Source organism: Pteropus alecto, unplaced genomic scaffold (assembly GCF_000325575.1).
Source record: "Pteropus alecto unplaced genomic scaffold, ASM32557v1 scaffold20, whole genome shotgun sequence".
NCBI classification, from domain to species: Eukaryota; Metazoa; Chordata; class Mammalia; order Chiroptera; family Pteropodidae; genus Pteropus; species Pteropus alecto.
Window position 1 is genome coordinate 23,956,150 of NW_006436298.1, and position 22,647 is coordinate 23,978,796.

Sequence of the window (22,647 nt, forward strand, 5' to 3'; positions counted from 1 at the left end):
TCAAGGAAGGTAACCGTTTTGTTCAAGGAGGTTTCCTTCGAAAATCCACAATAGACATATATGTGCATACAAATGAATTTATATTTTCATATGTCTGGATATGTTGCTTTGACTAAAAAAAAAAATTGATCTGATTTTAGCTAAAGACAATTATCCAGAATTGACTTATGATGCATTGTCAGCTAAAGTTATGGAATTTGCCATGTCTAAAGGATAAAATGTAATTCTATGGTTTAATATAATTTTCTTTAATTCTTAATGTTTCTTTCATACTTTGTTTATTTAAAGAATTCTATCATGCATTTTTTTTTCAAGTAATAGAATAGATTCAGTGTCAGGAAGCAAAAACAGAGAGGATGACAGATTTACAAATTTAAACAAAAGAGCATGTTACCTGAAGTATTCCTGGGTATCCTAAGTGATAAAACCATCTCTTCTAACAAGTCTTGAACATTTTTTTCCAGTTCCAGAAAGGATTTTGTGAGCTGTGATAAGAATTTGAGATCATCTAAGGAGAGGAAAAAGTTTCTTCCTTTCTGTGGGCATTCAGGTGTAACTGTGAAGAGAGAAGATCAATATTATTGTACATTGTATTTGTTTTCTCAGTAAATTCTAGAACAAGCCATGTGGTTCCATAAACCATCAAAACTAACAAGATCCTTATTGAAAAATTTAGTTTGTTCTTTAAGAAATACATATAAAGTCTCCTAGGAGAGTCTTTTCTTTTGGAAAGCTAAAATTGAGTATTCTGTTTGAGGCAAATATGACCAATAATTATATTGATTCTCAGAACTAAAAACAGGAATGTAATTTGTTGTTGTAAAATCATATCTTATACAATTTCATTTTTTAAAAAGTCAGGCACAACTTTAATCACAAGGAAACATTGGACAAACCCAGATTGATGGACATCCTACGAAATAGCTGGTCTATACTCTTCAAAAGTATTGTGTCCAGAAACATAAAGACCAGGAAATGTTCTAGTCAAAAGGAATCTAAAAAGACATGACGATTAAAATCAACATATGATCAGTATTTTTATTTTACTGTAAAGGACGTCATTGGGGTGATTCAATGATATCTAAGTAAAATCTACAATTTGATACTTTTATTACATGACTGTTAATTTTCAGATTTAGATAACTATATTGTGGTTATGAAAAAGAATGCCCTTGTTTTTAAGAAATACACATTGAAGTATATAAGGGTAAATGTCTGCAACCTATTCTCAGTTGTGGGGAAAAAACAGTTTTGAGAGAGAGAGTGTAAATTTGGACATGTAGTAAAATATTAACAATTGGGAAATCTGGATATTTTTTGTAAGTCTGAAATTAAAATACAAATTTTAAAAAAGACTAGATAAAGGATATAACTCTTCAAGACCTTAGAAGTGTTGCTACTATATCATTAAAAATAAGCAAATTAACTTAGTTGTTAAATCTAGACTATATAATCCATAAAACCATGTTTAAAAATAACTTCTGTTTAAATAATTGCTTTCTTAAGAACAATACAACTCAAGGTAAACAAAGGTTGATTATTTTCCTTTTATAATCATGCTATTGGTCAAGTCACACTACCAGTTTAATATGATAGAAAAATATCTTAAGCTGTTTAAGAGTGTGGAGAATAACAGTGACCTCACCAAATGGAACTTTTGACCTAGTTTTCAAGGATTTAAAGAATCGTTCCTTTATTATTGCCACATATTTAAGAAGTGTTTTAAGGTTTAATTACAAATTGAATTTAGTGTGTTTTCTAAACTTTTATACAGTAAGCATAAAGTTTCTTCAGAAAGAAAAAATTACGAGTGCTACTTAGAAATGATGTACCTTCTCTGCTGATTCCATGTTCAAAAAGGTTACCTTCATCACATGGATTTAGAAGAACAGTTCCAGTAATGTAACTATTTATCCACTTCATTTCAGTTAAACTTTAAAATGTTTACATCATACTTGTAACCATATGATACAGTTTTTCACTGAGGACCAAAATTGTCATGGTATCTTTGTAGATACTATGAGACCTGTCAACCAACTTAAACTGTGTATTTTAGTCCTAGTCTTAAAGAGTAAAGAAAAGACTTTAAAAAAAACTCGAAATCAATGTTAGCCCCAAATACATTAAAGTCCATCTCTATATACGGACGGCCCTACTCATAGCTACCATTTCTCTGCAGGCATACCAGAGAATATAAACACATACAACCAACACATATAACCGAGGTTTTGCCTTAAAATTAAAACATAAAAGTGAAAAGAGAATAAATATATTATGATTCATTTAGCCATCGCTTGATTCCCACAGGGACTATTTAAGTTTTGCTTATGTAGATTGAGGGGTTGGTTTAATCTTTTAAATCTTAAAGATGTTGCTTTTAGAAGTAAATGTTTATAAGTCATCTTTTCAAGGACTTTAAGAATCTGTCCTAATTCTTGAATAATTTGACTGGAAATTAAACATATTTAACAAGCTCAGGTCTAAATTATAAGTATTGTGAATGTTTATAAAGTAAACAAAAATGTTCTCTCCCCCAAAAAGAAAAATCTTTGAGTCAAAATATTATAATCTAACAGTGCTACCTGTTCAAAATTATGTAGATTCTGAAGATTCTATATGGAGAGATTTTAACCTACATGACCTGGATTTAGAAGGAACTTGTATTTCAGAAATTTAACTATTGAAAGATAAATCCATTTAAATTCAATGCATCTTTATAACTTAATAATTAAAGAGGATGGAATAGTATGTATGACCTAAATCTCATCATTTTTATCCCAAAGAAGCAATGATCATGGTAGAGGTCCATTAATTAGTAGTCCTTATTTCCTGTTCCTATTAGCTCGGTGTTCTCCCATGGGGTATTGTGAGGGTTCTTAATTTACGGTGAAAATAATTCTGTAATAAATTCATTTTGTAAAAGTTCAATTAAAGCGAAATAAAACACAAAGGACGAAATAGCACAGTATCTCACAGGACTAGCGTTCTAATCATCACAACTTAGCTCATGATTTCTATTTAGCTAAGCATATCTATTTTCCTGTTCTTTAGACTTCACTGTTAAGCAGCTTAGGAGAGAGTTTCTCTCAGCAGAAATCGCCTTCACTAAATTAATCTCTTTTCCTTCTCTCAAGTTTCTGTTTACTGCCCTCCTCAGTCACGTCTCCAAAAAATCTTATCTGGATACAATCAATCCAGAGGTTCTCCCTCGCCTTCTAAACTAATCTGGGCTTTATTTATTTGTTGTTTTTTGTTTGTTTTTATCAGTATGGAACTGTTTTGCTTCAAGAAATTTTGGACATACATGTTTACACACAGGCAACTATATTTAGCTGGCCACCAATCATTGCTATAAAGTATCTGAAATAATGATTGTTGCTTTATATGGGATGAGCTCTATAATATTTAAGAAATACAGATTTCTCCTAAATCCTAATAACAGTATAAAGAAAAAACTAAATTTCCATTTTAGAACAAGACTTTTATCATCGACTTACAATGAATAAGTCGATGTATATAATACCTAGATAGTTGAGGATTTTTTCCTCTCTATATAATTTTAATAAAGTTTTCTAAAATATAACCAAATTCTCTGCTTTCCTATTATTTAGAATAACACAATTTAAATTTTTCTTCATGACAGTGTTATGATAAAAATTACTTATATCTATGCTATACTCAGGGACTAATGTCTACCCATCTGTTAAAGGGCATTTCTCAAACTGATAATCATCTGAGAAGGGTTCTATAATGAAATAGGTTTAGGAATGACTATTTACTAAATAATCCTTAAAGTGATTCACAATGCAGATTAGCATATTAAACTCTATTTACTTCTATACTAATGTAAAATTTTTAAAAACTTAATGTTTCTCAAACTTTTTGACCAATGAACATGTTTACCAATACATCTATTAACATCTGGGATTTTTTCAAAAACAAATGTTAAGAGGACACTGCTCTGGATTATACTTAAAAAAAATTTCGCCATGAAAAAAATATGCACGGATATTCATAGAACTATTGTCCTAAAGTAAAAAACTAAAAACTTTCTCTCTATAGATGTATATATCCATAGAGATACCTCCTTTCAACCTCCACACTACACTACATCTTAGCCTTTTTAGAGTTGTATAATTCTAGGGGAAGATGAGATGGGTGGAGAAAGTGGGCTGTGGTTAAAAATAATAGTCAGAGATAGATGAGCTTCAGTCTAGAGGTAGGGTGAGGTGGGGCAGGAGTGGGGAAGAGGTATCTGCTTATAAGGAAAGCTGTAAGTGTTTTTGAGCGATTAGCATGTGGATGGTATAACAAACCAGAGAGAGAGAGAGAGAGAGAATAATATAGATTTATTATATAGAGAATATAAACTCAAAAAATATAATGTAAACTGCAGACTATACACTTAGATGTGTTTTTCACCTAGTTACTGATAGTTAAAATGTCAACTCCATTCTCTTGTTGCAAAATTAAGGACATTGAAAATAAATCTAGGAGGACATTAGGGCTCCTCACATTCAATCCACATAAAGCAGCATTTGGAATAATTATCAAAGTTCAGCTAAATCAGACAAACCATAAAAGTACGGTAGTGGCTAAAAGCACACATATTCTTTTTCAAAACTATTAGCAACAAAATTCTTGTTAATAATAGCATTAAGATACGAAAGAAAGTGAGAAGCTAGAAAATCAGATAATCTGAAGCTGGTGGATCAGTATAATAGGATAAAAGGTGCACATTTTCATTTTCCCAAGAAAAACGAACACTAACCACCCTATTATTGACTGTAAATGGATCTATTTTCAGTGAGGAGGTATTCTTGGTGCCACCAGACAAGTGATGTAAAAAAGAGGTGACACACAAAAGCTATTGAAAGTCTCATTATTCCAGATGAAATTCATGACATAATCCAAATGAAATATATTTGTTCCAGTAAAGAAAACTTTTTAACAGTATTACAATAAGAAGTCAGCAGGGACCGCATAGGAACAAACAATAAGCAGCACTTTTGCCAGTACCCAAGTCACTTCCTGAGAGCAGGTGCGACTTTGAAAAACACTATAGTATTGTAGCAGGCTAAAGGAGCACCAAGCCTCCTTAAGCTCCTGCTTCCATGGAGCCACATAGCAGGGGTATGAACAGAATGCAAACACCATGTCTCCGAGTTTATAAAGAACCTTCTTTGTCATGTAAGCCTAATAATTAGCTAGAAAATCATGAAGAACCTGCAAGCATTGTTTTTTGTTTGTTTGTTTGTTTTTGTCATAGACACCAAGAAGAAACTGCAGCTGTTTCTTTTTTCTCTAGCACTATTTTTATAACTTATTTTTAAATTTATATGATTAGGAAAGCATTTCAGGTAAAACTAAGACAAGAAATATTTCCACTTTATTTTTCAAAACTAAATTTTTTATTTATCTCTTTTGAAGAAGGTTCCATATGTACCACCCAAAACAGACAGGGTAAAACTTTAAAATAAACTGAGTAAATGAATGAGTGAAAAAATAAATGATTAAAAGGATGAAATGATTATCTTTGAAGCTGAGTGAAAATGCAACCCAATACAAACTGAATATGTGGAAATTTAGATACCCCACCGATAAGTATCAGGACCCCTCTTCTATTCGGTGAGAGAATGGAGAAGGAATTATTGGGCAAGCTGAACCTCATAAAAATTAATAAATCTGAATTTGAAATCAGAAAATATTTAACTCTTGGAAGCTGGAAGTTGCACTCTTCTGTCCCTTTCTGGCTTTCCCCACTTTTGTTTTTCCCCATGTTTTATTACGTGGCATACTGCTATTTGTAGTACTCCTACCTGAAGCACAAGAGGTGGTAGAGTGGCCTAATTCGTGGAATTACAACCCAAATGGCCTGGGTTCAAATCCTGACACTGCTCCTTACTGGCCGTGTGACTTTGGACAATTACTACTTAGTCTCTCTATGTTTCAACAGTGTACGATGTTTAACTGAGTTGAAATATTAGAGCAGTAACTGAGAAGTAGCAGGTGTTATATAAATGTTAGATGTTATTACCATTTCCTCCAAGAAGCCTGCCCTCAGAACTCAGGTCAGCTTAGTCTCCTACTCTCCATGAGCTTTCCTATCTTACCCTATACACACCTTCATTTTAGGTCTTACTATGTCGCCTTGTAATTGTTAGTTTCAAAGATGTCTCCAGAAACTTTAATCTCCTGAAATGCGAGATCTTTTTTCCCCCATGATTGCATTTTCACTATTTGTCATAGTGCCTACATAAACAAATAACTCACAAAATGAAAGCGAGTGTCAGAGACAAAATCAACCACTTTTAACTCATTTTCTTTGGGCTTTTCTCCCTTCTATAAACATGCTTCTTTAGTAACATACTGATATTAAATGGGTTTAACAGTAATGATTTTATGTCAGATTGAACAGGGGATATGTGGGGAGAAAGAACTGTAAATATCATATCAGAGATATATTTCACTATAAACTACTTTAAATATTACTGTTATTTAATGAATACCATCTCTAAGTTTAAACATTAATGAAATTGAATTATAGACCCACTCCAAGAACTTCCACTGCTTCTTTGCTGTCGACCTTTCAAAACATTGGTTTTGTTTGTGTGTGTACTGTCATTACCTTTTTTACAATATAAGCTATGCATATATGTTCATAAAAACAATTTCTTGCATATAGTTCTAGGATGTTCCCAGATCCTTGGAGGCCTTGGGTTCTACTGATCACCTGGTTAAGGCCTTCTGCCTCGGTCTGTCTGACTTTATGAGAAGTAGGCCCCATAGGGCTCCCTCCCACGAAGGAGATATATAGCTTCTAGAAATTTCTGTCTCTCTTTGCAAGAATAGGTCCAGTCTAGCTTCTACTTCATAATGTCCTTACCAGTCTTCCCATGTGATAAAATATAAGGTCTCAAAACACAGACAACTCACTTTTTTGCCTACTATGACATAGTCCTTGCGTAAGGTGAGGGGATAAACTGAGGAACAACCAATTTTCCACGCTTTTGGGAACTTAGACAAACACACAGATTGGTGCTAAGTGACACTGCTTTGACAGTGGTATACGACAACCAAAATATTCCATTAGAAAAGATTGAATCGTTAATACACACATCTGCATTTTCTATAACTTCTTTCTCTGAATGTTCTAGGCCAAGACAATTGTTAGAGCTAATTTTGCAGCCATTCACAGGATTGGCAATAGTGATCTAAAGACAGGTAGACATATGGACAGAGGGAACCATGTGTTTGAAAGAAATCTTCAAAACCCACCAAAAGCCCCCAAATGACAGTAAGGTTTCCCATTCCCTTTGGAGGGGCCCGCACAGCAAATATTGCTTTGTTTCACATACCAAGAGAAACCTAACTGGCTGAAAAGAGTGGTGATAGAGTCACCTTGAAGCTATTCTTCTGGGTCAATGAGAAAAACTGAAAAGAAACTGCTTCTATTATTACCCTCTTATGATTCCCAGGCCAACACTGGCTCCACTGAAAGTTACCTAAACATACTACTAAATGATAACAAAATTCTCCCACACTCCATTCTATCTTCTCTGGCAAAAGCTGTTAGTATTACATTAACAAAGAATTGGACTTCTCACTCATTTGCCAAGGGTATTATACTTGTGTCCCTCTCCTATTTTCTGTCTTTCTTTCCTCCTCCTTCTCCCCCTCCTCCTCCTCTTCCTCCTCCTCCCTTTTTTTTATTTTGACTGAGAACATGAAAGAGTATCTGACTCCTGATGTGGCCACTGTTAGTTGAAGATGCTAATCAAAGAATGGTTTACCTTTGAATTCAGCCAAAATTGAGAACTGTTCACAGGGCAAATTTCTGAATATTTTCTCAAACGACTTTTCTCTTGTTTTATGCTAGCTTAACTTCCAGTTATAAATACTTAGAAATGCTGACCCTTTCAGGGAACACCTTAATAAAAATACATTTACAGTGTAATGAAATGGGGTTTAAATTCTAAGTAATATATGCTAATGGCACATTATTAATGAAATATCTTCCTAATATTCGTTTCTTGGTCTCAAATTTTGCTAGAGTTCAGTTAATTATATCTGTTATCATATATGTTACTTTCTATTATCACGACTAAAAATTAATCTATAGAAAAAACTTAAACTAAGTTAACAATCATTTTAACTATAGTCTAAAGTTGCAGCTGAGAAAGGATATTTCATTTTTTTAAAGGAATACACCATGACAGAGATGTTACATTATCAGCTCTTACTATAACATGTTAAAATTAATTTAAAAAATTTAGCACTGGAATAAAAATGCCATCATCAAAAAGATGGATTTAAGTTAAGATACCTGCTGGCTGTGCTTCCTAATATATTTTCTAATTGAATCATAATCTTTCAAAAGAGATCGAACATTTTTCCTCTTTTATACTAAAAAATAAAGAATAAGCTTCTCTTTATACTTTTTTTTTATCAGGTAGGCAAATTATAATACCTATGAATATATGTTAAAATTAATGTGAAAAGTGATAGTCATGGTGATAATAGCAATCTCTTGTACCCACCTAGAAAGTTGTACTCATGAAGCTCATTATTCTAACACAGAGTAGGGAAGCCATTTGTCAGGTGTGATGGCACCTCATGGAGTAAATTTTATAGTTAATTTTACCTTGTTAACTGCCTTCCTCACCTAAGAAATATTTAGCCATATAGGCAAAATCATCTTTCCTTCCAGCTTCAAATATGACATTGTAGCACCTTGGTGGAAGATACTGTCTTAAAAGGCCTATGAACTACAAAAAGTATCTTTAAGTGGATTTCACTTGCTAATTCAACAGAGATTTGCCTTATGACTACAATGCACCAGGCGCCATGTGACATACACCATGTATGGTGACAGACAGGAGAGATGTTCAGAGTGAGATCTGAAGGCAGGATGGGGGTGACTAACAAGGGCCACACCGCATACCAGTCACCATCAGCTCGTGTGGCCATCTCTCTTTAATCATTTAAGTTCAGGCAAGAAGAAAGATATTAGTTTTAATATATAAGAATAATTCAGACCTAAGAAAAGTCTGTGGATAAAAAACTACTTGAAAATAACAGGAGTTGATAGTCATCCTATTTTGATACAAATGGTTGATACTAGACTCTGTTGTTCTGTTATGTTTTGTTTCATGGGAACTAATGTATTTTTAACTGAAAAAAAGTAAATAGAAAATACATGAAAAATTTAGCAACTGGACCTAAGTTGCTTTTTTGAGTACATAAACAAATTTTAGACTTGGTTGAAGTTTATATTACAATAAAAATACATAAAACTTTGTTCAATAAAGACAAATACTTTAAAATTTACATGTACTACATGTTGGGTCCAGTGTTGTTGGTGGCTGGAAGAAAGAAGAAAGGAAGGGAGAGAGAAAGAGAGAAAAGTAGTGAAAGGCTGGAGGGACGTGGTCCCTTTAGACAGAGGTTGGCACATATAGTTTGTGGGACACATCTAGCCCACAGCCTGTCTTGGCATGGTCTGTGAGCTAAACTACCTTTTCTCTTTGTAAATGGATGGGGAAAAAATCAGAAGAATATTTCATGACATGTGAAAATTAAGTTTGAATGAAGTTTGAAACTTGAAATTCAAGTGTCAGGATCCACAAATAAAGTTTCATTGGAACACAGCTGATTTGTTTGCATATTGTCTATGGCTACTTTGTGACACAACAGCAGAGTTGACTAGTAGAGACAATGACTGTTAAAGGATAAATATTAACTATCCTTTCAGAGAAAGGGATATGTCTACTCTAGAAGAATAGGAAGAATGCAAAAGAAAGTCACAGACGAGTTGACAAGGGAGAAACCTTGGTTAAAAGGAGGAGGAGGAAGAAAGACAAAATGGAGATAAGAGTATTAATAGCTACCACATACTGAACACATATTATATAGTAAAAACTATATATGTAATTTCTAATTGTCACTGAAACCATAATGAGGAAACTGAGGCTCAGAGAAGGTAAGTTACTTATCAGCGAGGGACAAAGTAAATCTACTCTTGCGAAAAATAGCAGTAATACCAGTTATAACTGAAGAACAAAGTATGTGGGTCAGAAGGCAATTTTTATGAACAGTTTGAAGCTGTAAGGCTATATTGGAATAATACGGACAATTTTTGGCCATCAACAAGAGCCAATGTTTTATTCAGCCAGAACTAAGAATCATGTTTTATTTTTATCTTTCTTTCAAACAAGTTCTGTTAATAATAGAAAAAAATACTTATGTAACGCTTATTATGTCCCAGGTACTGCTGTAAACATTTCCCATATATTTACGCTAATCCTCTAAACTCTGAGGAAAGCACCAATACTAACATTTACCTCCAAGGCATGAAGAGGTTAAATAAATTGCTCAAGATCACAAAACTCATGAGCAGCTTTTCAGTTGTACTATGTTGATATCAAACTGTAGTAGGAATCAGAATTACCTAGACAGTTTTCAATACACAGATTGCCAGGCTACCACCCCCTTAAGTTTCTAATTCAGAGAGAATTAGGGTGCAGCCTAATGAGAGTTTAGACTTTGTAGCATGTTCCAGGTGATGCTGCTGACGCTGATTAGGAAATTACTTTTAAACTATCCTGTTCCCAATTTTTAAGGCTTTGCTACAGTATAAACTCTCATCAAAATTTACACTTGGATTCAAGGTGGGGGAGGGTGGGTGAACAGCCTTCTAGGTGATTTCCTTACAGCCTTCTCTCCATTCAGGTAATTTTACACATCACTGGGTAAGTTCTATTTCTGTAACACTTCTTTTGAGTTAATTTACTGCTCACAAACTAACTATAATCATGTATAATTTAAACATCAAAGACTGGTTTTCAAGACTCTTTGTAATCTGTCCTTATGCTAGGTATCACATCATTCAGTCAGTCGTCCACTATTTGACACCTTAGTTTTCTGCCCAGTGCTGCTTTCCCCTTTCTGGTAACAAGCTGATCCCTTGGCCAATAAGAGGGCTTCCCTGAGACTTTCTGAAGCAAGGTACTGGGGAAGCTGTCAGGATGTGCTCAGAAAGCCACGTACCCTATTGAGTGGAGAAACTGGTGTGAGAATGAAGTCATTACATTAGGGAGAAAACAAGAAAACAGATGATGAAATACAGCTTGAAAGCTAAGTTCGAGTTGCTCAAGTCTCCAGATATCCTCCAGGTTCTGTCCTCAGAGGTTTAATTGTTTAGCTCTTTCTTCTCCTGTGTGAACTACCACACTCTTCTTTAATAAATATCCCTCTCTTTTTTACATAAGAGGCACAGATGAAGAATGGAAGAACAACGTCACTTGCAGTCTCAAAGTCCTGGCTAATGCTTTCATCAATAATATATAGACCAGCTCCTACGTGCCACTCCCAGATCTCTTCACTGTCTCCAACAGTAATCTCTAATGTAGTTGGTGCTGTCAGAACTGCAAGGAAAGCTCTTTTCTTTTCCTTCTGCCCATACAAGGTCCTTTAGGCCAAACTCAAGTCCAAATCCTTCATTAAGTTTTTCTAGTCTTTTCTTCCTTACCTCCCTTCATTGAATTCCTAATATACTTGAAGTCTTACACAAAGTACTTGATAATTTAATATAGTATTATATACTTTTTTCCTTTCACATGGTTTTGTGGGTTTTTCATTCTTAGATTTGAAGGCACTTGAAGACACTAAATTGATTTCAAATTTCAGAAAACATTGCTTGGAGGAAAGTAGTTTTTCTCAAAACAAATATAATTAGTTACCACAGAGTTGAGCTGGGGGGCAGGGCGCGGGGGGTGAGGGTGGGTGGTAGAGAGTAGGACTAAGCTATAGAATAAGACATCTTGTTGGAACTCTCAGGGTTGAGTGATGAGATGACAGCAGCCAGAAGTCCTGAGAAGCAAGGCCTGGGTTTTCTTTCTGTTGTGCCTTCTAAGTGAATTCTCCATTCTGTATATATCCCCTACTTTGTATTACAGGAAAGCACCAGGAAGTGAACCCTGCTTTCTGCTATTCCAGATTCTGCCCATCCTGCAAACAACACATTTTCAATTCATCTTGATAACCCTGGATAGAAGTCAGTCTGAGGGGACCCCCTACCTTCTGGAATCACTTTCTCAGAACTCTGCAACTGCTTGTTTGTATAACTCCCAGCAGTTTTTCATACATTCATATTTTATTTCTCGATCTAGATGGGAAGCAAGGGCCTTATAATTTTTGGAATCCCCATTTATCTTTGCACAATATTTTTTAAATAGTAGGGTCTCAATTAATAAGTTGATTAGTTGGTGACTATGTTATGCCTCCAGATACTGATTTATTGCAAGAAAATGATTCAGTTAAAAAAATATTTATTGAACTCCTGTCGTGTGTTAGGCAGTGGATTGGGTGCTAGGGAAAATAAATAATACTTGCCCTTGAGGTGCTTAGAGTCCATATGGGGAGACAGACCCCTAATTAGATATTTTAATAGAATATGCTAAAAGCTTTGAGAAAGGCATATGGAGGTACTGTGGGAGCATGGATTAGGGGCTCTAGCTCAGAGAGAACTTCCTAGAAGAAATGACACATGAGCTGTCATAAAGGATCAATGGGAATTAGGCAAAGAAAGGGAGGAATAGAGTAAGGAGATAGGAGACAGCACAGCATGAACAGGGGTTTCTGTCAGTTTGGTGTTACTAGAGAGTGAAAAATACAAGGTGGGGAGAGGCATGAGATAAGGCTGAAGGAGGCAAGTGCCAGGTGAAGGAGGGCTTGGTTTCTAATATTAAGTAAGCTGGGGCTTGATGGTGACAGTGATGAGGAGCCACTGAAGAGGGCAGTGGTGTATGCTTGGCAGATGTTTTAGAACAAGGGTAAGAAATACGATTTTAAAACAAAACTATTTTAACAGTCCAAATGAGAGGTAACAATGACCTAAAATGGGCCTTGATGGCAAGAATGGAGAGGAGGAGAAAGACTTGTAAATATTTGGGTGGTGAGGCAAAATAAAGAATCTTAGTGATCATTTTGATGATGAGTAAAAAAGACAGATGAGGAGAGCAAGTCATAGTTTCTGCTTGAGGGATTATTAGTGGCATTAACTTGGACTGAATGGGAGCAGGGATCAGGGGAATAATGAGTAGTTCGGGTTTATCCATGCTATATTTGAAGTGCCTGTAGAACATCCGAGGGACCAAAGGAGCAGGTATTTAGCTCTAGAAGCATGAAGCACCAGCGTGGGGTCAGTGCTGGAGCTAAATCAGGCAGTCATTCACACATAGTGAGAGTCAGAGTAATGAGGATAAACAAAGGGGATCTCCAGATACAGCTATTATTTTAATTTAATCTTATTTTATGATTATTATTTTAAATTGAAAAAAGTTAATATAGCACTTTCAGGAAGCATTATAGGAAGCATTATTTTTGTGATTTCTAGAAAGTTGCTGTCTTAATTTTTTTTTTCAATTACAGTTGACATTCAATATTATATTAGTTTCAGGTGTACAGCATAGTGGTTAGACATTTATATAATTTACAAAGTGATTCCCTTCAATTACTCTAGTTCCCACCTGACACTATACAGTTATTAAAATATTATTGACTATATTCCCTATACGGTACTTTACAACCCCATGACTATTTTGTAACTGCCAATTTGTATTTTTTAATCCCTTCACCTTTTTCGGCCAGCTCAGTCCCGCCCCCTATCCCACCCAGCAACCATCAGTTTGTTTTCTCTGTGAGTCTGTTTTTTGTTTTATTTGTTCATTTATTTTGTTCTTTAGATTTCACATGTGAGACATTAAATAAAGTCATATTAAAGATAAAGTATTCAATGAGAAATTGATTTAAAAATAACAAATATGCAGCCCTTTGTCATATAGCAGTGTGTAGGAACACCACATTAGTATATGATGGCAAGTCACCTTGTCAGTTTAACATTATATATGTATGTGTATTTATGTACATATGTATATATTTTAAACAATGATATAACCAAGTGTTTAGTTTGTGCCAGACACTATGTACAATATCTATATTAATACTTAGACACTATAAGGTAGGTTTTATTATCAATTCCATCTTATAAACGACTGACACTCATAGAGGACAAGCAACCTATCCAAGGCCACACAGCTGCCAAGTGGCAAAGGTGGAAAGCAAAGCCAAGTCTGTCTGGCTCCAGAGCTCCTATTAACTACAAGATATTGAGCATTAAGTTCTTCTCCCTTTGCCCACCCCACCCCCTTTTATTTGCAGCAATGAGAGGATACTGACAAGAAAGCAATAGCTTTGATAATCCAGAAGGAGGCAGGCGAGCACAGGAATTTTAATACTTAAAAAAATCACAATGAATTGATGTCTAAATGAATACATGCCTCAATCTACATAGTCATGCTTCTAAATATTTGCATTTAAAACCCAATAAGTACATTGGCTTTAGAGGGCAATTTGAATATACATATCAAATTTTAAATTAACTTCCACTTTGGCTCAGGAATATCACTTCTAGGAATAAAACTTTCATATGAGCATACAAAGAAACTGAAAATCCTTATATCTATCAACAGGAGCTAGTTAATTAAATAATTATATAATGATATAATCATACAGCATAATAGCTTGCAGCCTGTAAAAATAATAATGATCGTTTTGTACATATTGATACAAGAGGTCTATAATACAGTAAGTTTTTAAAAATTGCAGAGAAATTTGTAGACTGTAAATATAGAGTACATGCACATGCATAAATACAGAAGGGTACATGCCAAACCGTTAACAGGAATTAATTTAGGATTAAGGGTAGACAGGGTGAAAGAGATCTAACACTTTTTACTTTATACACCCAAAATATGTATATGCATACAAACACATTTATGTATATATCTGTATTTACATAATGGTGGACATGTAGTGCTTTTAGGAAGAAAAAAATTAAGATTTTTCTAAATCCAGTGTCAACAATCTGATAAGATCAATTTAAATTTAGCCATATGCAAATAAATTATGCTACATCTATATTATTGAATATCATGGCACTGCCGAAAAGAATGTCAGACCAGATTGCACTGACATGGGAGGAGGTCATGAAATATTAATGAAAAAATCACATTGCAGAACAATATGTCTAGTTTGATCTCATTTTAAAAAATACAGATTTATATATTAATTCTTATATGTGCATAAAAAATTCTAGAATATTCAACAGTGTAAACAAGAGTGGTGATTCTGGGGATTGGGAATAGAGGAAAGAAAATGTGAGGGCTTGACTTTCTTTTTAATATATATTTGATGTTTTAATTTTTATAATAAAATTTATTACTCTGATAATTTTTTTAAGTAATAAAATCTTTCCTAACAACACACAGTTCTAGCAGTGGATCACTCTATTTTCATTTTATTTCAGATCTTAAATATTTGATATAAAATCTACAAATGTGTCCTAGAAAAGATTTCAGATTCATAAGGTTTATGAAATATATAATTTAGCATAACTTTACATGTCTAATGATGCACTAAAGACTGTACAAAAAGTAAAAATGCTTTAATATATTTTTAAAATCTCAGTATTTTTTCTTACCATCCCCAATGCAAATCTGGCCCTCTTCGCATAATCTCTTAAATGATAAACGAGTTTCCCATAACATTTTCCTGAACAGCCTAAACAATCTCAATTTCATCATTTCTTTCCCCATGTTAATATGAGGAAACATATTCAAGGCTTTCATTTTCACAAATTTATATTATCACCGAAACAAACAAAAACAAACCAGGGCTCTAGAAATGCTCTCGGTGTTCCTTTTTTGAAGTGGAGCCTCTTCCCCTCTCATGGCCATAGAACTTGGTTTTCTTCTTTAACTGGGAAGGCCCCTAGTGAGACCCCACTGCCCTACAAATCAAGAGGCATGTCCTAACTTTAAGATTGTTAACAGGAATATCTCATTTTTGCCCTAGCCCTTCCCACAGCACTCACTCTCCATCATCTGACAATCTCATTCTCGCTTCTAAGCTCTTGCTCATGCCTTAAGCATTCCCATTTTCCTTCTTGGTTGTCTTTAGCGAAACTCAGTTAAGAATCTCTCTGATTTCTCCTAAGGGTTCAGAAAGAAATTCCTGCCATTTGAGAAGCAAACATGGGTATCTTTCTAATGAGGAAGAATTCTCTTTGCTTTTCCCAACCTTTGGTATCTTCCAAGGAGCTAGATGTCTCAGAGCCACACTTCTTCACTGTAAGTCTAAAGTGGCAGGGCCCTGTGAGGTCATGCTGTGGTAGATACCATATGCTTCCAGCCTGCGTACCAAGGATTATGATCATTAATATGTACCTAAAATTCAAAAGGAATCTAAGGGAGATGGAGCCTTAACTAGATCAGTTAGCAAATTGCTCTAATTCTAACAAATGATATAAAGGGAATATCATCAGACCCTTAAGGTATCTTAAATAAGGTATTATTGATAAGCTCATATTTCTCCAAGGTGTTTGGTTGCAAGTAACTGAAAACAAGTAAATTTGAGCAATAAATGGGAATTTTGTATAAGGCTAAGTGTTGCCCTGTGATCTCTGTCTTGAATGGGTAAAGGGACAATGGATAAGAAACTGGAGTGAACGTTTTGAAGTCCCTCTCTTTATTCTTCAGCTGAGTTTGCTTTCACTCATACCAAGTAAGAGGACTGGAAAGCAGCCATTTACAGTTGTTCGGAGAGCCAAGATTTCCAGTTTGCCAAAGTGAGACTTATAGGCTTGGAATTCACTTGGAGACTAGAAGGCTAGATGTGATAAACTGGGGAAGCAGCTGCATCCCTTTGTTTTTATCACAAAGTGGCATGAGTGATTCCGAAGTGATATTAGATGAACAATCCTATTTTTGTGAGTGATTCAAGAAGAAGCCCAGATTTTATCTGCATGTATAAATTCTAACCACTGGAAAAAAAAGTACAAATCTGTTCTTTCCCTGAAAAATCACAAAACTATATTAACAGAGGCTGCCTTTTTAGAATTCTCTTATATTTATTACAAGTCAAAGTTAATATTTAGAATCATGTCCACATGATATTAAAAAGTTAATCTTAATACTCAACTCTTTATTTCATGGATATACCAACTTACAGTATCCTACAAGCTAATTTTCAATATCAAATCTAACTTATGGCTTAATAACTAATCATGAAATATATCACATCGCCAATGAAGATTAGATGCCTCAAACTGTGAAAACATAAATAAGCAATTTTTATGTGATGACTATGAAAGCTAATTACATGCAAATTCTTTTAAAATTGGTATAAAGAGGGCTACATCTATGTTTTTTCAAAGATATATCTTAAAAACAAACATGGAAACAAAACCATGAATAGAGACCTCAAGATTTTAAGGAAAAAATTTAATTAAAGATAAACATACAGCATGTAAATAATCATGAATAGGATAAATTCTAAATTAATTTAGCAGAAAATTCAAATTGTATTACAAGTTAAGATTTCAATAGAAACTTTGCTATGGATTTGAGTAACCTCATGACATTTAATATTACTTTAAGGGGTTCGAAAAATACAATTAGTTATCAGCAATTGGTTGACTCTATTGTCCCCAGATAGCATTTGCTACCCATGGGAAAATATTGCTTACTCTCTACTACTGCACCATTTTTCTTGGTAAAGAAAGATAATAAGAGGTGAAAGTTGACTTCTAAATTTTGTGTCTGATTTTCAATGGCAGATTCTAATCTGGAGAAAACCATTTTATTAAAATATATTTATATTTATAGATCAGAGCATGGAATAGTGTTAAATATTTCATTTTTACTGAATCATGTAAATGTCATAATAGAATGGATTAATAAAGTAGGTTATCTTAGGACAGAATATACACTTACAAAAGGCAACTCTTCTCTAGTTTCTAAGCCTAAAACCATGCTGTACTCCATTCAAATAAGAGTTTGAAGTACATGTTTAAGAAATTTGGATTATTCAGATGATGATGAAAGCACCAAAATCCAGATATTTTAAGTTATAACAATGAATTTACAAGGTACATATAACTTGTGGATGTATGTATGTTACCATGAATTAATGTCATACACGATGACAGAATGCCAAAAGAATGAATAATATGCACAATCAAGAAAATGAAGCCAAAGCACTTTCTAGTCTCAAGAGAAGATATTATCCAAATTCCTAATTCTTATTTCTAAATAAATATGTTTAATAAAAGAGATAACAAACTATCAAAAAATATTGGCCGAAATAATTTAGATAAATCAAACAGCAAAATGAATGTCACGAAAGTTGAAAAGTCATACCACTTAGAAGTATAAAATAAAAAGAGAAGAATGTAAATTTTAACTAAATGACCAAAATTTTATTTGTGTTTTACAGTAATCCAATGAAAGATTCAAAGTCAAAGTCATATGTTCAGAAAAATTAATAGAAAAGCTCAAGGTTTAATGCTTATTATCTAAGTAAAAACAGAAGGAAACAAAATTAGGTTTGGGTTAGATGAGATATAAAGTCGTTTAATAAAAAACAAGGCAACTTAGCAACTGTGTATGGGGAAATTTTAAGGAGTAAATTTTCTAAGTAGTACATGGGGACATACATGCATAAATCCCATTAGCAATAATGTGATCCTCTGATTTTGGTGATATTCACTTTTAAGTGATGCCATAACTACTGTAACAATCCTGCATTTATGGCAGTATTCATCTACTCGGGTCCCTGAAGTCAGTAAACTTAAAAGTAGTGTTATTTTTTCTTTTACATTTACTAATGATATATTTAGTTTTATAAGCACTAGTCACAGATAGACCCTTTTTTATGTCTCACTGTAGTGTGTAATTTTTTTATAATAACTGTATGTTTAAAATAATTAGTACTGCTGGATATAATCACTAATTTCCTAAAACTGCAAAAGGCAACTTAATATTTCTGCATAGCAGCTGTAATATACAATATTGCACAGAACTAAATTATTACAAACAGTGCCAGCAGTTTTCTATACACAGTACTTAAGATAATTATAAAAAATCATCTTCATTACTGCTTGCTAGCATTTTTTTTAACAGTTTAATTTGGATAGGTTACAAAATACATTCAAATCACACAGATATAATTACTGTAAACGTAAGAAGCTATAAAATGTTCCCAACCAAATCCCTTTGACCCTGTTAATGTCTGTTCCTTGTTAATCTAAGGCAAACATTGTTTGTAGTGTGCATTTGTTTAGAATATAAAAAAAAGGAGGGGGGGGGTAAGGAAATCCCTTAACAGTTGTTATTGATTCCACCATTTACCGACTGAGAGTTAAGTGCTGTTTACAAAACAGAACAGATGCAGATGCTGACAAAAAAGGTAAACAATTGTTGCATGGCTTCCTGCCAGATCCTGAACCGATATATTAAACTCCAAGTGAAGCACATTTCCCCTATGGATTGCACTTATTGCCACTTCATTTCCTATGTGCTCTGTCTCTCTATTGCCATGCCTGGCACTAAGCTATTTCCAGTTCTTTGCTGACCCCTGAGGCCTAGTGCTACCACACACAGCCATTAGAGAAGGGAATTGCATGTGTCTGACACGGCCTGAAACCAATTATTTGATATTTTCTTCAGAATGATGCCTAACTCTGTTGGGAATGAGCAATCATGAAATAATTTACCTCCTGATTTAATTTTTTCCTGCACAAATTAGTTGTAGACTGAGCTGGCTATACACAGATGCCTGTGACATAGCTCTGTCTTATCAAGATGATACTTGAAATGAAGCAGGGGGGTTTGAACTGAATTGGTTAGGGAATCCTGCTTTAAAGAGGCATTGACGAGTTTATCAGATATACTGATCACATGTACTCTGTTGATTGAAAGAGACAGAACCTTAAAGAACTATCAGGACAGCAAAGAAAACCAGAAGGATGTAAACCTTATCAGGGTGTTAAATGTTTTTAAACATCTGTCTGATTTCTGGTTTCTTCTCTGTGTTCCAGAAACCTTGGCATATGGACAAAATGTAACAAAAAGTAAAAAACAAACTCAGTGACCTTCACCAAATTTAGTATTTAGTAATTCTGTTTTTAGATATAGTTATAAATGTCAAGAAAGTATGTATTTTTTGTAACTCAAATGCCTACAAGTGCTTTATATTTTGTTGTCTGTATGTCACAGAAATAAAGCAAAGCACAAAATTATCACTCATCAATAAACATAGAAAGCTTGTATAAATTTGCATATGTTTAATCCAAATAATGATATAAAGGCCAAATGCTCAAGCTCAAAAAAGATGACACGAATCTCTTTAGAGGGACTCACTGAACATAAAGCTTCAACAAAATCTGTGCAGTAATATCTTGTCTATAAAGTCGAGCAAGGATTATTTTCATTTTTACATATTAATTCCACATTAGACCTTAGCTATTAAGTCTTAAAGGGGCTGCGATTGCTGCATCTTCCAACTTCTCTTCAGGGTCCAGGGTCCACTAATTAGACCCATGTACCAATAACTGTGAACTTTATGGCTTTTGTAACCATGACTAGGAAAAATGATTTTAAAAACATCCATTAAAAGTACACTCTCTCTAAACTGCTGAAGGATCAGTTTTATTGTGCTACAAAAAGAACATTAAAAATGATAATTATAATTGATTTCAGTATGGTTTAGAAAAAAAGATAGAAAAAGGCACTATAAAACAGTTCTATAATATAACTTTTTCTGACAACAATCATCATAAAATTTGGAGGCAATTTCTCTTCTTTTCAGTACAGATTATTTCTCAAACTTGGTGTCTACTCCAGTAATTATTATAATAATTAGCACTGTTATTTTTTACTAATGGAAATGTTAATAGTGAATTTTAAAATTAAAGTAATTTCTACCTTAAAAGACAAAATAATGCCAGTTATTCTAAAATCAGCTCAGTATATCATGTTACAGAAATCTAAAATATAAATAATTCAAGTTGATTAGTCTTTTATATTTTACCATCATCATAATTATAAACCCTTATTAGATTCTCATCTCTCACTAGCACTTACCTACCTACTAACTTAATACTTCCTACTGTTCTGTTATGGAAGAAATTAAACTAGTAATAGGGTAAACTACACTTATCTAAATAATAGAGAAAGGCTTTATGTGTTTACTCAGTGTATTAAGTTGCAAAAACAAACACTGATAAGTTTTCCTTTAGATTGAGGCAATATACTGTACTTCATTTTAAATAATTTTTCATTTCCTTACATGTGCAATTTTAGATCTCCATTCAGATACCCCAACAATCAAAGTTCTTATGAATGTTTGGTAAGACTAAAAGCAAATTAAATATATGTATAAACACAAAGGAATAGAAAAGCAATTTTAAGAATGACAGAGACAAAAAGATTTCTGACTGGAAATCCATGATAACTTTTAAACATTTTATCCTAAGCTAAGGATTATTTTCTATTTCCACAGGTGGAGGATTGACCGGTCTAACTCTCAGCTTCCATATAAATCCCTGTGCAGAGAGATCAGTCCATACTTAGAAAATGCTACTTCAGATAAAGAATCTTAACAGTCCCAGGTGTAAAAGACAGATTTCCCCTAAGTTCAAAAATAATAGGTGAAGATGTTAAATGATAACTACTTTGAGGCAGAAGATATGTTTTATACAAAATATTTGACTTCACAGATGTAATACTGATGGTTAAAGATTTTCATACTTATATAGAAATAATGATAATGAAAAAGTTATATCATAATGTACATTTTCCTAGTTGATTTTCATAATAAAGAATGTTGTAGGGCAGGATCAACCATTAAAATTCTCAGTCTCCAATGAAAAAGATTCCATTTTGAAATGAATCTTACCAATGTTTTCTTGCTTATTACACTTTTCCTCTTTAACATTTATGAAAAAAGTATATTGGGTACTAATAACTGATTAATAGTATAACAACTAGAAGTCATATATTACATTTCTGAGAACCTGAGAAAAAATGTTAATCAAACAATATTCAACATTATAATAGTCCACTGGAAAATGACCATATGTTAATAGTTTAGGGATTCGTGAGCCGTGAACGTAAAAACCTGAAATGTTTTTATAGAAAACAACAAAACTAAAAATTCACATTTATTATTATGTTCATAAATTAAGATACAGAATAACAATTTTAACAGGCGAAAGCAGAATTCAGAAAAGTTTTAGGAAGGTTCTATACTGACTTAGTAACTCTCTATAGAATATTAATTTCTGGCTTGCAACAACCTCAGGTATATTACTTATTCATATTCTATGTTCAATATAGAAGTGTTGCAAAATAAATTCATTCACTTTCAGAATAATTTTATTCTAAACTTTTCAATGATTTTTTACAATTATTTTCATTCTGTTCTTAGCATATTACTTATATTCTTAATTAGACAATTTCTTTTTCCAAGCCCCCCAAAAAATATTTTAAAATCAGTATTTCAATACTCTTTTGTTGTTTCTCAGTTTTAAAAATGTTCAATGAAAAATAAGGTATGTAACTCTCAAATTGACCTATGACCCTTCATGAGAAACCAAACCAACAGTGAATTATTTTTATCTACCATGCTTAGTATTTGAATGTCACAATTAGAGGATGTAGCAAGTGAAATATTCTTTCTACCCTTAGGAAGAATACACAGGTGTTCCAAGGAGGGAAGAAGTTGATAATTGAGTATAATTTAGCA

General features: G+C 33.4%; 1 protein-coding gene across 15 annotated transcripts in view; it reads right to left on the reverse strand.

Moving 5' to 3' along the window:
- The window catches only part of KIAA0825 (KIAA0825 ortholog), a 356,002-nt gene that overhangs the window by 268,091 nt on the left and 65,264 nt on the right, over positions 1–22,647 (reverse strand). For all 15 annotated transcript variants that reach the window (XR_003046665.1, XM_015590466.2, XM_015590467.2 and 12 more), the window contains one exon: positions 395–556. Coding sequence is in view for 14 of the 15 variants with exons in the window: in XM_015590466.2 (XP_015445952.1) it covers positions 395–556 (162 nt within the window). In the remaining variant the exon portion in view is untranslated. The remainder of the gene's footprint in view (positions 1–394; positions 557–22,647) is intronic.